At 45.7% G+C, this 15,770-nt stretch overlaps 1 protein-coding gene across 2 annotated transcripts in view; it reads left to right on the top strand.

The window, feature by feature from the left end:
• The window catches only part of SIL1 (SIL1 nucleotide exchange factor), a 95,043-nt gene that overhangs the window by 46,243 nt on the left and 33,030 nt on the right, over positions 1–15,770 (top strand). Inside the window, exons 4-8 of one of the 2 annotated variants that reach the window (XM_075715340.1) lie at positions 3,069–3,158; positions 3,291–3,310; positions 4,461–4,547; positions 7,504–7,695; positions 12,500–12,621. In XM_075715340.1, coding sequence (XP_075571455.1) covers positions 3,069–3,158; positions 3,291–3,310; positions 4,461–4,547; positions 7,504–7,695; positions 12,500–12,621 — 511 coding nt within the window. Of the gene's footprint in view, positions 1–3,068; positions 3,190–3,290; positions 3,311–4,450; positions 4,548–7,503; positions 7,696–12,499; positions 12,622–15,770 lie in introns of both variants that reach the window. The other variant, XM_075715341.1, reaches the window with a different exon arrangement.

Raw genomic sequence — 15,770 nt, 5'->3', positions numbered from 1 at the left:
CATATGTATCACTCTGGTGTGTGCTCCCAGTTGTTGAATAGTATCAAATTATAGGATTCAAAGAGAATCAACTATTTTTAAGGGAAATGTCTAGAAGCTATATATTGAAACGTGATTAAAATTCAGGATTACCAGCTTGCTTGTTTAAATCAGCAATTTTAATCAGATTATTCAAGTCAGCCCATCCTCAAACACACTTTATGAATAATACTTCAGAATACCCCAGACTAAACAAGACTGAAGACCTTGTCCTGTCTCAAACATCTGGAATATTTTAAGTGACTACGCCAATCTTTTTGCTGAAAAAAGAGATGTCTGTCTTGCTTTATTTAATAAAGCAGCATGTTTGTCCTGCTGTGGCATGAACCTGTTCTGCTGTGCACAGTGACAAGAAGAAATTCCTGTAGCAATGAAAGCTGCTTAAAAACATCAGGGCTGAGATTTCTGCTCTGGGGTTTGGATGATCTCGGTCAACTCTCGTTTACATTGTAAAGTGCGAAGAAGCAGCAGGAAAGGTTTGTGTCTTCTCTGATGGGACCCTCCTTAATTCAGTTGCGCTGGGTTTGTGAGCTCATGCGCTCCGGGGTTCACATTTTCTTTTATTTGCTGCTTGCTGAAAATAGAAACTGGGAGGACTGGTCACACGGGAGTCACTCAGCCCTTCTGGAGGCTGCTTCCTTGCTTTCCCTTTTGATGTTTCTTTTAAGCAAAGCCCATCAGCCTCCTTCCTCTCCCCTGGCAACCGAGTGAACTAATGTGGCCAGATGCACTGGGAGCACGACAGCCAGAATATACTGTACTCTTCTAATGGGGACATTTATTTCTGGCTGCGCTTGACAATTCAGGACTTGCTTCAGCGAGTGCTGTGGTTGTAACCTGGGCTGTCCCAGTGTTTGTGACCTGGTGAGGAAAGAGTCTGGCTTTGGGAAAGGAAGGACACAGCTCACCCCTAAGTGGTGTTCATGCCTGTGGAGGAGGAAGATATCCTCATGCATCTGTACGTTCAGCACGCAACACCATTTTATAATTTTTTTTTCCTTCCTGGCAGACCTGTGCCTCAGTGTCTCCTGAAACAGGGAGAGGAGATGTAGTGTTGTTCTGTTCATGGAGATCCTACAACCTCCTTTTTGACTGGCATGTCCCAGCTGCATTGCCTGTGAGGGGACAGCTCTGCTATGGCAGCGAATTCCTGCAAAGCTCACCTTTTGAAAGTGGGAAGATGCTCCTCTAGATAGACATATAGATTAAAGCTCTCCTGCATATAGAATCGTTTAGGTTGGAAAAGACCTTTAAGATCATCCAGTCCAACCATTAACCCACACTACCAAGTCTACTCTAAGCCAATCAAGGGTAGACTAGACTAAACCATGTCCTGAAGTGCCACATCTACCCATTTTTTGAACGCTTCCAGGGATGGTGACTCCACCACCTCTCTGGGCAGCCTGTTCCAATTCTTGCCCACCCTTTCCGTAAAGAAATTTTTCCTAATTTCCAACCTAAACCTCCCCTGGCGCAGCTTAAGCCCATTTCCTCCCGTCCTATCGCTAACTACGTGGGAGAAGAGACCAACACCCACCTCACTACAACCTCCTTTCAGGTAGTTGTAGAGAGCGATAAGGTCTCCCCTCAGCCTCCTCTTCTCCAGGCTCGCTACTATATCACGAGTAAAGGAGCAGGAGAAGGGTTAGGTCCATTGGTGGAAAGTGTGCCAAGTGCAGAGGAGGCATATCTAGCCTGTCCCTTAAGATGGGAAGATAATCAGGTCTGTCCCCTCGCGTATCCAACTAATGCAGCTTCCTATGGACAGGATATGGTGGAGAGAAAGAGGAGCTGTCAGAAATGTACCCTGTTTTAATAGGAAGTCCTCCAAAATGGATTTTCTTGTTTTTTCTAAATGCATTTATACCTGCTGGATGGCTTTAGGCTTTGAAATGTTTTTGTCTGAATTGTGACAAACATCCCAGTCTTTTGTAGGAAGCACCAGGTCCTTCGATCAGTGAAATGTCTCTTTGGTCTTGAAGAGGGGGAATCAATCTGATTGTTCCCTAGGCTATAGAGGATTTTGTCTTTGAGAACATATATTTATTGTACAAAATAATTATCCTTGTCTTTGCTTCCGTTTGGTAGGAGATGCTACCTGTCTCCTACATGCTGTGGTATTTTATCCTAGGCGCCTTTTCAGGTAAAAGGAAACAGATAAAGGAAAGGCTGAATAGGGAAACCTCATCAAGAGAGAGGACCATGAGCAGCTGTGTGTCTGTCTGTCCATCTGTGTACAGCTAAGATCTCTGTATTCATTCAGCTGCGACCCTGCTCTCCTAAGCAGGCAGATTTCTAGCATTAAAAGAAGAGAAAGAAACATCAAGAAGCAGCAACCAACTATTGCCACCTCTCCATCCCGCCGTGACAGCTGGCCATTGTGACGTGCTTGCAGTGAATTGTGACCAAGAAAAAACACTCTGAATTTCCCATCTTTTCTGCATTTAAAACCAAAGCTTAATGCATTCTGTGTATTTTTGTTGGCAGATATTAGTGATCATATATTCCTTTTAATACAATATTTCCAAACCAACACAGCCTTGCCTTGGTACACTTGATATTCAGCGTACCTGGCTGTACTCTGCAGTATGCTTTGATTTCACTTTGGCAGCTGTATTTTATGCTGTCTACCCCAATCAGCAACCAATTCCCCTTTCTCCGAGTAGTCTCCAAATCAGCTCCTGATGTGGAATTTTAGCACTGCCTTAGGAACTGGCCCAGGAGGGAGGAGGGAGTCAGTGCTTTGGCTCAGGGTCCCTCCTCCCCTGTGGCTGGTATAGTGCCAGCCCAGCTGCATGGAGACTTGTTCGGTGGGTCAGGGTGGCATATCTGCAGGGTTAAAACAGCACTTGTGTCAAAGGAGCAGTGCTGGAGGGGAGAGTGGTCCGCAGCGGACAGCCCGCTCCTGTTCACTGTGCAGGATGAGGCTTTTATCTCTCTTGGGTAGGAGTGTGCACCTTCAGCTCACCCTTCGTGCGCAAAGCTGAAATAATGCATGTGCCCTAAAATAATCTGACCTTTGTTTGTAGGTCAAGCCGTTCCTGCAGGGTCACACGTACGATTAAATCTGCAGACGGGAGACAGAGAAGCCAAGCTCCCAGATAGCGAAAATGGAAGAAGTGACACGAGAGAAGAGAGAAGAAGAAAAAGGTGCAGTGATGCAAAGCATCAGGAGTGGGGGGGCTGAGGGATTCGCGTCTTTCATTAGAGGCCAGGTTCCCTGGTGCACTCGACTGCTGTCTCTTCCTGAGACTTAATTGCTGGTTTAAGGGTTCAGCAGCGAAAACTGAGCTGGTCCTTTGTGATCCCTTCGGGATGGCAGTAGAAGCGCCGCCCTGAGTATGTCTGCATAGACACCTTCATGGTGTCTCATGCCACGACACTGAAACTAAATTTGCAATATGGCTTCTTTGAATGATATTTAGTCCTTGGAAACATCTGCAGCAATCAGACTGAAACTGCTTTCAGAGCTTGAAACATCAGAGCAGGTGTGAGGGGCTTTGTTTGTGTTGATCTGAGCCAGGTAACATTGTTTTTAACTCGGTGCAGTCAGCAGGCTTGCAGCATTCATTTACACATCAGTTATTGCCAGTGTTCTCCTTAGATCACACAGCTTTCCCTGTACCCACATTTTAAAAGTTGTTTTAAAAGTTTCACTAGTGCTGACTTTCCCCTTGGCACCCTCCTGACAAAGACAGGTTTAGTTACTATGGGGAACTTCCTTTCCTAAAGTGTGTGGCATTTACCACTGCTTCCCTCGCTCCTCACTGTTACTCCTGTTTGGAGCATGGAGAAGGTCTTTAGTTTCATGATGTCTCAAAGGCTGGCTTTCCTTTTTTCTGTGCAAGAGTGTTTACAGCCCAGATAAGTTCCCTAAACCAATGAGACCTGTATAAAGAGCAACACAACGTGGTTTTAAGCATTTCTGTGTAATTTCTGCTTGGACATACCCTTGCCCTAATTTTGTGTATGATGATCATCAGCACTTCAGCTGTAGATCTCCGTGTTAAAGCTTGCAAGTCCTTAGCAATGATCTAGTGGCACAGTGGTCCTTTTTTGTTTTTCCTCTGAAAAATTTCCTGCTTTTCTGTATTGCTACATGAAATTCAGAGACATAAATTAATCAGCTATTTTTTTGTTTTAGAACTTCAGATTTTGAGTCGGCATGTAGATTACGGAGCCTTTTTTGATTGTCAGGGTGAGGTGACTGCAAACCACACACAAAATAGTGCTTGGACTAATCTTTTCTTGAGTGTGGAGGGTTTTTTCTGTGTTTTAAGTGAAATGCATGGAAATCTAGCGCTCTTAGCTCCTTTCCTCCTGATGCTATCCGTTGCTAGTATATCACAATGAAAATATTACAGATACAATTGTTCACTTGTAAAATGTTTTGGTTTGTTTCCTCTGCAAGGCTGGGCAAGGTGGATGTTGACTCAAATTTATTCACATCCCAGGAGCTCAAAAAAGCGTTGGCTAAAATGAAGGAAAGTGAGAAGGCAGAAAGAAAGGTAAGGATAGTTCCTTGTTTCTAAAGCAATGCACGCTACACAGATGTGAACATCCTGCATTGCATGTCTCAGAAATATTATGGTTAAAGTAATTGCTTGGGAAAATACTGTGCAGACTAATCTTCTGGTGAATATAAATACCTTTACTAGCCTGTTAGTGATATAGTTCCCTGGGAAACTCTCACTCCTTTCTGTACTAATGCTGGGTTTTCTGTAAAAATGGAAAAACTTTCATTCAGGTCCATTTTATTCATTTTTAACTTAAAGGCCTTGTGTTGCAAGCTGCTTGTAAGTCCTTAAGTATATTCTCACAGGTCAGGGTGTTTCTTGGTAATAATTATACCCATGCGCTGTTGAGGGGGAGAGGGGCTGCAGTGGTGGAGTGGGCAGTTTAGCCATCAGATCAGCCATCAGATGCTGCTGCTTTCTGGTCTTTACTCAAGAGAGTGGGATCTTATCTAGCAAACTAGACACACAGTGTCCACATAACTGTCCTCATGAGCCATCCAGACACCAAATTTCTTACTGCCATTCATGGTGTACCAATGCTAAAGTAAAGCTGTGGGATCTTTCCTGAACCCAGAGCAGTAAGCTTTCTGGTGTGATGCTGCTCCCCTGAGTTTTCTGATGCCAATGTGATTAGACCTGAATTAATAATGCAAAAAAGTAACTTGCAGCTTGCAAACGCTTGTGTGAACCCACAGGCTGATTTCTTTTCCATTGTTTGGGTGTATTTTTATCCATTGTTTTGATTTCTTTGTTCAACTGCCGCTTGGTTCACAAAAATGTCTGCAGACCCCCAAAGTGGACTGGATTGCAGTGTGATGGTACTTATAAAGGAAGTTACTTTGCTGTTCACTGTCCTCCTCCTATTGTGAGGAAGTACAAAAAGTATTGTGCAGCTGAGGCGCTTCTGTTGTGGATTCAGTGATGGTGACAAGCCACTGGACACAGCATCTCCTGCCACTGGCACAGCTGGATCCAGAAGTGATCTCCTGGTTTAAGTTTCCAATCTCATGCCCTGGGTAGTAAAAACCAGATGGCCATGCTGAAGCATAGGCTGAAGTTTCCTTATATAAGCTGTCTGTTTCCCATTTAGTTACAAATAGTCCACAATCCAAAGTAAAATAGAATATAAGTGCTGCTTTCAGCCCTCTCCAGGCTTGGAGCTGGTCCCAAGCCACTGTCATGACACTGGTGGGATAATATGTGACTCATCAGGTGGATCACAGTCTTTTCCCCCTCTTCTACTCAGCAGTATTTCCTTAGGCCCTAGCTCCTCCTGCTGCCTTGATGTTGTCTCAGTCGAAGGAGAACTGACATAGGAGTCAAGGCTCTAAAATCTTGGAGTCACAGAAAGTCTTTTTTTCTCCTCTCTGGCACCAGGATGTTATTTAGTTTTCTGAAAGATTATTTATGTAGCAGCCAGCATTACTGATAGCAGGACTTGTTGAAATGAGTGTCATTTAAATGCAAAAATTAGTGATGCTCTATTATGTGAAAATAAGCCGTATTTTAAAAAACCCTGTTAGAATAGCTATTGTCCCAGCAACTGGGCTAAAACCAGCTACATCTAATGGACATAAAGTACTCCATTTAAAATCACTCCTGCAGGGAGCAAATTCATCCTTGAAGTAACTGTGTCAAAGTAAATTGAGTTACACCAAGCATGTTCCCATCTATGCTCCTGCAAAAGCAATTCTGTGTGGTTGGGGTGGGGATGGTATTCTGTTACCACGCGGTACCTGTGGTAATTAGGCCAGTAGTCATTAGTGCTAGTTGTTCGTCTGCCATTAGATTGACAGTGCTTTACTTCCATCACTCCTTCCTCCCCACTCCCCACCTCTGATGGCTCGAGCCCTCAGCTTCTGTTCACACATGGGGGAGCGGGGCAGTGCTTGCTGGGGGGAGCACTGGATGTGCAAACCCTCTAGTTGGGGGTCACTGCTGTATAAAAGCATGTTTTGGAATTTGCGTTTGTGGTAGAATCCCTTTCAAAAGGGGCTTTCTTGCTTTCTCCTGCTCTTGGGGCAGCCCATTTCAGTCTGACCTCTCTGCTTCCTCCATCCTCTGCAGCAGCAGGCTCTGTCCCCATCTGTCCCAGTGTCCCAGTGCTGATGTTGGAGAATTCGTCCCTGCTGGTTCTGGGGCTCTCTTAGATCTCTGGCAGAGCCTTTTCTGTCTCACCGCACGCGTTTCCACAGCTCTCTTCATTCATTGCAGCCCTTGGAGTGCTGTTTGTACAAGGGAGACGAGCCACACTGCAAGACAAACTATCTCCTGGCCAAGCCCCACGGCACGGCACTTCAGCTGCCCCCATCTTGCAGCCAGTCCTCCTGCCTTGCTTTCTGACAGCTTCTGGCCCCAACAGCGAGTGCATACATTTCACTGAGAGATAAGGCCATCCTGAAGTGTATTAAGGGACTGGGATGATGAAAGCATCTTCATATGCTTCCACAGAGATCTCCTTGATGTCACTGGCATGGAGTCACTGGGCAGTTCAGGCTGGATGGGACCTCCGGAGGTCTCCAGCCCCATCTTCAGCATCGAGCGGGGTCAGCTGTGAGATCAGGGAGGTTGCTCAGGGCTTTTTGCAGTCAGTTCTTGAGAACATCTACTTGCAGGCAAACAGAACAGCAGTGCCGCCTGCCTCTGGGCTTTACGTTGTTTTGGAAGGCGCATAGGACGTAGAAATGGTGTACAAAGCCCTAGTTACAGGCTCATCAGGGAGTGCTTGCTGGTACCCAGGGTGGGTATCTAACAGATAACTGAGTTCCTGGGCCTCTCAGAAGGGCCCTCCAATGCAGCCACTGCATCTCTGGTGCACAGCAGTGAATCTGTTTGCATAGACAGCCAGTTTCCCCTTGTAAATCTGGGGCTGGGGTTTCCTTCTACGTCTTTCTTGACTCTCTTTTTCACCTGCCTTCATATCTGTTTTCCTCCTTCTGCTTTCAAGGCCCATGAGGAAGAGGTGAGGAAGAAGTTCCGGCCCATAGAGCAGCTGAAGGAGGAGTTTGAAAAGCTGAATGTGAAGATGGAAACAGATTATGAAATTATGGTTAAATTAATCAGCAAATTCAACAGCTCTGCCTCCACGCTGGATGAAAAAGTAGCGGCGCTTTATGATCTTGAATATTATGTTCACCAGGTAACAAAAATGCATTAGTAACTACTATGTAAAATCCAGGGGATACAGTGTCATAAATGTGGGTTTATTTTTCTTATTGGTATCAGGTAATACAAATTGCTTAATTATCATAATCCTGGGACCATAACAGACAGCAGAGGGCTACTGCAGGCTTATTTTATATCCAGGTTTGAATAAATCATTGCTCGTACTAGTAGCAAGCAGTTTCCTAGGGGTTAGTGTTGCCTGATTTGTTGTCTGTTCTCAGGCTTTTTTTCTTGCCCTCTCTTTTTCTTCTGATATATGCGAAATGTTATGAAATGGGGTTTTATCTGCCATTTTTGGGCAAGTATAGTGATGGCTGCTAAAAAAGCAATTATTTCTTGCTTCTCCCATGGAAAGCATCTGTGGTTGCAGGTAAGTCCCCTTACACCAGTTCACAGAGAATGTCTTCATACCAGGGAAGACAACAGCCACCCAAAAACCTGTATTTTGTCCTGGCATGACTAAGAAATGGCATGTAGAGCCTCTCTCACAGCTGAGCTGGTGGCAGAAATGACTGAACAGAGAGGCTCAGGTGAACGGCAAGTTGCTGAGCATCAGCTGAGCCACGCTAAGTGGCTCTGTGTGAGGTTGAGTATATTTCCTGAAATCTCGCTTCCTTAGGTTTATGCTCACACTTTTTCCCCCTCCTCTCATCTCTCTTGCTCTGCTTTAAGCTTGCACGTTGTTACCTCCCATTGGTTGCAGGCTCCAGGCATGCCGCTCTTCTCCCTTGTGCTTGGAGCCTTCCCATGCTGCAGTGGCTTGGGTGGGTGTCTGGGCATCCGAGGCTGTGTTCTGCCCCATGGGAAGGGGCTGAGCTTCTCCCTCCCCAGCAGCCAGGAGAGTCTGGAGCAGACTGGGAGAGTTTCCAGTGTCGCTCTCGGTGACTTTATCTTTTCAGAGGGTGAATGGGACAAGTCTTGGGAGATGCCAGTGCAAGACCTTTCACTGCAATGACACTTCTTAAAACCAAACATGGTATTTTTGGGAAAATAGCTGAAGGAATGAGCTGCTGCGAGATGGAGTCCATGCACCAGCTAATAGAAGTGTTATTTCCAGAGCTCTTTGTCTTGAATTTCCACATTAAATCTCTGTCATATGCATGCAGAGGCTTCCTTGCTGTTTGTTCTCAATGCTTTTGTTTCACTGACGGCATCTGACTCAGAGAATAAGCGTGAACAATGGGCACCCGAAGAGCTTCATATTTATACTCAGCGCTAAATCTGTCTGGTTAAGGGTGCCAGAGCAGCAGGCCAGGTGTGCTAAAAACCAAGCCCCAAACACCCTGGGATGCTTTGGTTTCCAGCATGACAGTCTGGACTATTCCAGCATAAAGTCCTGCCTGCTTGCAGCATGGGATGGGGCAAAGAGTTTCAGAAAGGCGAGAGGAGCAGGGAAGCAGTCCCTGCTCTTTGTGCAGGGCCTGGAGCATCAAAGGGAACCACATCCAGCATCAAAGGGGTCAGAAGGGGGGAAATGGCAGGGAGGCTGGCAGGGAGCACAGAGGACTCCTTTGTGCATCGATCACAACGTTGCTCTGTGCCTGCGCTGTCAGGGCAGATGGCTGGGCAGCACCTTCTCATCAGGCAGGAAGCTGATAAGAAATATGACTTGTCTCTAAGCCAGCATGGTTTTTCCTCCTCTTTCTTCTTCAAGCCAGTTGAATGCGTCCAGAGCATTATCTCTGCTTGGTACTGACTTTAGCAGCACTGGTTTAATGTAATTACTGAATAGCAGCCAAATACACTTGTGCCACATAACCCTGGAAGGGCTGAACTTGTCAGGAGTCCTCTGTGGCGAGCCATGGCCGTGTCACTGGAGGACAGGGGTCCTCGCAGGCGTGGGTGGCCCAAGGCAGCACACACCTATGCGTGGGACCAATGACTGCTCTGCTGCTACCTTTTCCCCTGGCCTCTGTCTGAATGGTAACATGCCCCGGGTTTTGCTAATCATTCGTCTCCTGGCTGCCTTGCTGCTGCCTCTGGGGCACAAAACACCCTGTCGAGAGGAAAATGCCATGCCCTGCAGGGTCTGCAAGCAAAGGATGCTTTTCGCTCCACGGCATGGTCATGAGCATCCTGGAGTGCTGGGACATGAAGCAGCGCATGCCTCCAAGCTTGCTGCGAGGGAGCGGAGGGGAAGCCGTGGCCAGTGCCAAGCCAGGGGAGAGATGCTCTCTCCTTGTCTTGAAGAATCAGCCCAAGGGCTCTGTGTTACCTCAGCTTTTGGTTGCCAGCTCTGGTTTGCTTCTCATCAGTCAGGATTCAACTTGGCATGTTTGGGAGCGCATCTTGGAGAAAAAGCAGGAAGGTTTGGCTTGCTAGGTTATCTGTAACGCATAAAAACGAAATGCAAATGTGAAGAGGCCAGAGCATAACTCATTTATAAACAGAATTCACGGTGCTTGCACAGCAGTGTGCAGAGCCAAGACCTGTCCTCATGCATTGCAGGCTCTTTCTCTCAATTATTTACTCTCCTTATCTTCCTCTCTCCCTTCCTCTGACATGTTACACCATTTCTTACTGCTAATTTCCTCTCCATTGCGTATGGTTGACATGCTGCTTCTTCCTCGCTCTCTTTTTCTAACATTTTCTCTCTTGCCTCCCCTCCCCATTTGCTTTCTCCTCTGATCTGAAGCAGCTCCCTGAATAACTGCTGTCATATTTGCTGTTCTCCCATCCCTCTCCTCACCCACCTTGCCTGTGTACTTTACTCAAGAGCTCTTTTGATCTTTGGCTTTCTTCCGTGCTGATTTCAGTGGACTGAAGCGAGGCACGAGCTACTGCCTCACAGCATCCTCTACTCCCCAGAGAGGTTAATACCTTCACGTTGTTGCGTTTGGGGGGTTTGTTGGTTTTAAAATGGTGAGTGAGGGAAGGAGCTCTCACAACAGACTCCAGTTAAAAAAAAAAAAAAAAAAAAAAATCTTCAAAATAAGCTTTACAGCACAATTTATATTCTGCAGTTGAATGTCTCACTGACGCTGGGGCTAGCCTGAAGGACTCTGGCGCTGATGAGGATACAGGGACGATTGGTTTTACCACAACTGATGCTGGATGCAAACTTCTGCCTGTTTATACATTCCCTCTTGAGCAGAAGTTAATGTCCGATTCCAGCGTTAAAGCAGCCTTGGAGTTTTTACAGAGGCTGAGAAATAAAAGCACCCACTGGTAGCTGAAATTGGGTTGCTGCACAGATTTCTTTGTAGATAAAGACAGGCCTGCAGAAAAGTAAGAGGTCTGGCAGGTCCAGTTTATAGGGACGGTTAAAAGAATAGGATCTGAAAGGATACAAAAGCTGCTGCAAATGCTGAATCAGCCCCAGCAGACCTGCAGAGATCGGCTTTCTGTTGTCGGCTTTGCAGAGGTACAGCAAGGGGTGGGTATTGTCCTACTGGGGAGAAGAGATGAGCTGTAGCTCCCCATGTCCTGCTTTGGTGAAGACATAGCTGTAGGACATAAAGCTAAGTAGCTTCTTCATTCTCTTGGGTACCCAAAATATCGACTTATGGCCAATTTTGGTGAAGGTATAAGGTTGAGATAAATATAACACTGAGCATGAAGTCACTGTTGACTAAAAGAGCGTTCAAACTGGAGCACGGTCCCTGAGCCTGTCATACCCTGCATGCTGTGTGGTGTTTGGCCTGTCCCACTCCGTCAGTGGGGTCTGCTCGCTGAAGCTGGGGAGGTCGGTTTGCCTGGCTGATAACTCGTTTTTATGTTCTATTTCCATCCGCCAACATATGCTGTTGTCTCCCTGTCTTTCAGGGAGGATAAATGTTGAAATTCTAAAACCAAATTTTTTGCACACGCAATTCTGAGCTTTTGTCAGATTCCCTTTTAAACTGCAAAAAAGAAATCCTTGAAAACCAAAATGCATTGATTTGACTTTGGACCAAATTTTGTACTTGAAACACTTTGCGCTGTTCCTCTAAATTTTGTTTGCGAGCCACTTGGAGCCCTTTTCTAGTTTCTTCTCTGAGAACAGATGCCCACTGTGATTTGTGCCTGGTTAGCCCCAAGTTTGGTTAAAGTCAAAGACGGATGAATCCCCACTAATGTTTAAACTTTTCCCTACTGGCAGTTAGTCCAACATCGTTTGCTTTAGAAAAATCATTGCTTGGCCTGCCCCAAGGGGAAGCTTCTGGCTGACCCTTCCAAGGAGGGACTGGCTTTTTCTTTTCACATCCACATGAAACATTGACTGTACTCATGAAAAACACCCAGAACTGCGCATGTGCCTCTCTGCGAGCAGAGATGATGCTGGCCATGTACTGTTGCTGCTGACAGGCTCTTAAACATCCCTAACTCCTGGTGCTACAATTAGAGCATCAATTAATTAATTGCATTTGCAAAACATACAATTCCCTGGGTTGCCAGTAATGGCCTGCTCAGGTGAGAGAGCAAAGAACTGGGGTTTTTTGACATCATCAGATCTTCTGAATTTTTTACAGCACCTGAATTACCAAAATATGTGTCAAGAATAGTTTTGATAGCTAATCAAAGTATTTGAGTTTTCAGCAATGCCTTGTACATGTGGCAATAGCCACCTGTCAGTAGACTGTGCTTCTGCAACCATGACATACACTGCTCACAGACAATATTGTACAAAATTAGAGCCACAGTCATTCCCTCTTAATTTTTAATTGCTTTTAAAACTCAGCGCTGGTTAGACTGGGAGGGAAGAGATGCAGTGCTTTCTGAAGCAAGGCGTTCTCGAAGAGTGGTTGAGTGGAAACTGGCTGGGGGTTTTGTACTGATGGGGAGCTGCTCTCTCCCAGGTGGACAATGCTAAGGACTTCCTCTCAATCGGTGGACTCCAGCTTGTGATCGATGGGCTGAACAGCACCGAGGCTGTGCTGAAGGAGCACGCTGCCTTCGTCCTGGGAGCCGCGCTGTCCAGGTGAGCTCTCTCACACCCAGCCTGGGAGGGTGAAACCCTCGGGAGACCAGACAGGCTCTGTGCATCTCTTCAGCTCTCTTTGTTTATTTCTAATAGCAGGAGCTGAAAGCTTCTGTCATTCTGCGACACACCAAATTGTCTTCTCCCCTGCCTAGCCCTCTCCTTGCAGCACCACTTACCCTGGTCGTCTTGTCAGTGTGTCCTCACCCTGCTCATTAGACTTAACCAGAAGTAATTTGGCATGGAAGCTATGGTTGTTTCTTGATTTCCATGGGCTCCCTGTTTTTACAAAGTCCAAGGGGAATAATTCTGCCTCCCCTCCTCTCCCCTTGGCAGCCCTCTCGGAGGGAAGATCTCAAGGATGGTGCGGTCATGAGCGCCCAGCAAGCACCTTTCTCCCTCCTGCTCCTTGCTCCCAGATTGCTTTAGGGTAGTGAGATGCTGATTTCAGAAATACAGCAACTCTCATGGTCTTTGGAGGGGGTTTTTAGCCCCATGGACATGTTCCTCTGACCCACAGGCATAACCAAAGAAGTGTCAGACATGAGGTTAGGAATGGGGTCAGCAGGCTGAATCAAGAAGGGACTGGTCTGAAGGATGTTTGTGGTTCATTGGAAGGTGGCTGTTGCCTGAAGGAGCCCATTCAGCCTCATGCTAGGGCATAAGGTGTAGTACTACAGGTGATACTGTGTGGGCTCAATGGGTTTTATTGGTGCCCTTTTTGTTTTATGGGTTTTGGGGCTTTAGGGTGCGTGTGTTGCCCATTCATGTGCGCAGAAACTTTAGAAATGCATTGGATGGACGCAAACTTCATGGTCTGAAGTGCAGAGTGAAGATTGGAAGTCAGGACTGTTATATCTGTGTATTTCTATGCCTAAAAATACGGTGACCTTCTCCACCATTATAAATTATTTATCACTTAGTCTAATATATAGTCTACAAATCTGCAAGAAATGCAGAAAAATAAATTTGCAGTCTTGTATGCAATGCAGCTGGTCCTTAGCATATGTGAAGTAATATGGCCTCATGGGCAGCAGCAGGTACCCAGATTTACACCAGGAAAGGATCCAGCTTGTATTTTGAAACAGAATTTGACTTACTGATCACAAGATGTGCTCTTTCACATCAGAAACACAGACCTGCTCTTCATACTCTGGTGTATCTTAATGTTTGAAGCAATATTGTAATTGTTTCCTTAGGTTCTTTAATAGCATGTAGACTCTTAATGATATGTTTCATAAAGAGAAAATCATGTAGAGGCTCTGGAAACATTTGCAGGTAACTTGTGAAATGACAAGGACTATTAAATCGCTTCTTTCCTGATTTAGCTAATGTGACATGATCAAGATTCAAGAAATTCATTACCTCATGATATGAGTGTGTAGCAATGGCCATGAAACTAATGGGTTTATATGATATTCCTCAATTAATTGCGAATGCCTTTCTTTGGACAGAAACAAACTCTTTTCTAATATGATAATATTAAAATACTGCTTTGGAAACTTTTAGACCTTTTTTTCTTTAAAGGACATTCTGACAGATGGTAATTTTGAGTGGTTTGGATGATGTATTGTCTGAAAGCTCAGTTCCAAAATGTGAGGAATATTATGCCTGGTTTTTGTGTTTGATTTTTTTCCCTTTGCTGTGCTTAAGCTTTCTCAATAGACACCTACATGCCAACTCGTCTGCTGTATGCTATCTGCTTAATTTGTTTGTTCATACGTTTTCTCAGCTTACTACGTGCTCCATTTAAACTGCCATGAGCATTTCAAGTACTTCATGCTAAGCATTTTCTGATGTCTTGTGTTTTTCTGAGGGGTTGTTGTTTATTTCCTTCACTGGTGGTTGTTCCTAGTGGTCTCAGTTAGGTGGTAGGACTTTCCAGTAGGTGCCACAGCTCGCTGGGCTGTAGGGGCACGATCTGATCTGTACTCATGTGCCCGGGGCTGGTATCACATCCTACGCTGGATGCTGAGCCATGCCTGGGCAACAGGCGATGATACGCTGCTCACCAAATGGGCTTGTGGCCACCTCCCAGGTCTCTTCAGCCAGGTTGGCTCAGGCCAGTGGTGTCAAGCCAGGCAAACCTTCCCAGAGGAAAATCAGGGCTTGATCATAGCAGCTCCTCAGCCCAACTCAGGAGGTGATTAACTCCTGGCATAGCTGAATCCAGAAGAGGGAGCTTGGCATTGGCTGTAGGCAAGTTGTTTTATGCGAGAGAAAACCACTGGATACTGAGCAGTCTCAGACATGCTTGGGTCACATCCAGGACTTTACAACTCTTAAAAATATCTGGGTCTTCTCCAGATTTGCATTGTCTTTAACTCTGATCAAGTAGTGAAGCAGGTAAGGGATGGAGCAACCAGCTGCATCACCCAGGTCTTGCCTGCAGGTCCAGCTGGGACCTGCCTCAGAGGTCTGGCTATGCTGAAAACTGATTTGGCATAAAAGGGTTTTCAGGTGGATCAGCTCCTTGAGCCAATGGGCCAGGTGGCTGGCCAAGATGTTGGATCAGCAAAGGTGGTAAGAGGAGAAAGAGGAGGAGAAGGGACAGCAGGGGTAATTCAGGATTTCTCCCTCCCGATATGTTCCTATTTATGTGGCTTAAACTGGACTTGAAAAGCAGCCTTAGCACAGGATAGTTTGGTCTGCAAAGCAAAGGGTCCCAAGGTCTAATTGCCTGGGTACTGCCTGGACGGATGCTGTCCTCCCAGCATCCATCTGCCTCTATCTGTGAGCTTCTGCCATAGAAGAGTGGTCTGGTATGGAGGAAATCAAGATTTCATCTCTTGTTTCTCTTATATGTCCTTCACTTTAGGCATTTGGGGTTTAATTGCTGAGTCTGTGACCAAATCAAACATCATTCCATCTGGTAGAGTTTTCCGAGCGGTGCCCTTATTGCAACTCCGCAACCTCATCACAGTCTTACTGTTTTTGAACCTTTAACAAAATGTTTTCCATTCAGCAGTTTGCAAAAGTAAACTTCATTTGAACAATCCTCAAGTGCTCTGATTGCAAATAAAAGTTAAATGCACTAACAAAAATAATTGCTAGGCATGTGGGATTGTACATTTAGGTATCCATAATTCACTAACAGTATATGCCAATACACAATATTATCTGGATTTTCAGTGATTGCATTAGCATAA

Source organism: Pelecanus crispus, chromosome 8 (genome assembly GCF_030463565.1).
Source record: "Pelecanus crispus isolate bPelCri1 chromosome 8, bPelCri1.pri, whole genome shotgun sequence".
Classification (NCBI taxonomy): Eukaryota; Metazoa; Chordata; class Aves; order Pelecaniformes; family Pelecanidae; genus Pelecanus; species Pelecanus crispus.
Note: the sequence above shows the minus strand (reverse complement) of the source record. Positions and strands in the feature narration are given on the sequence as shown.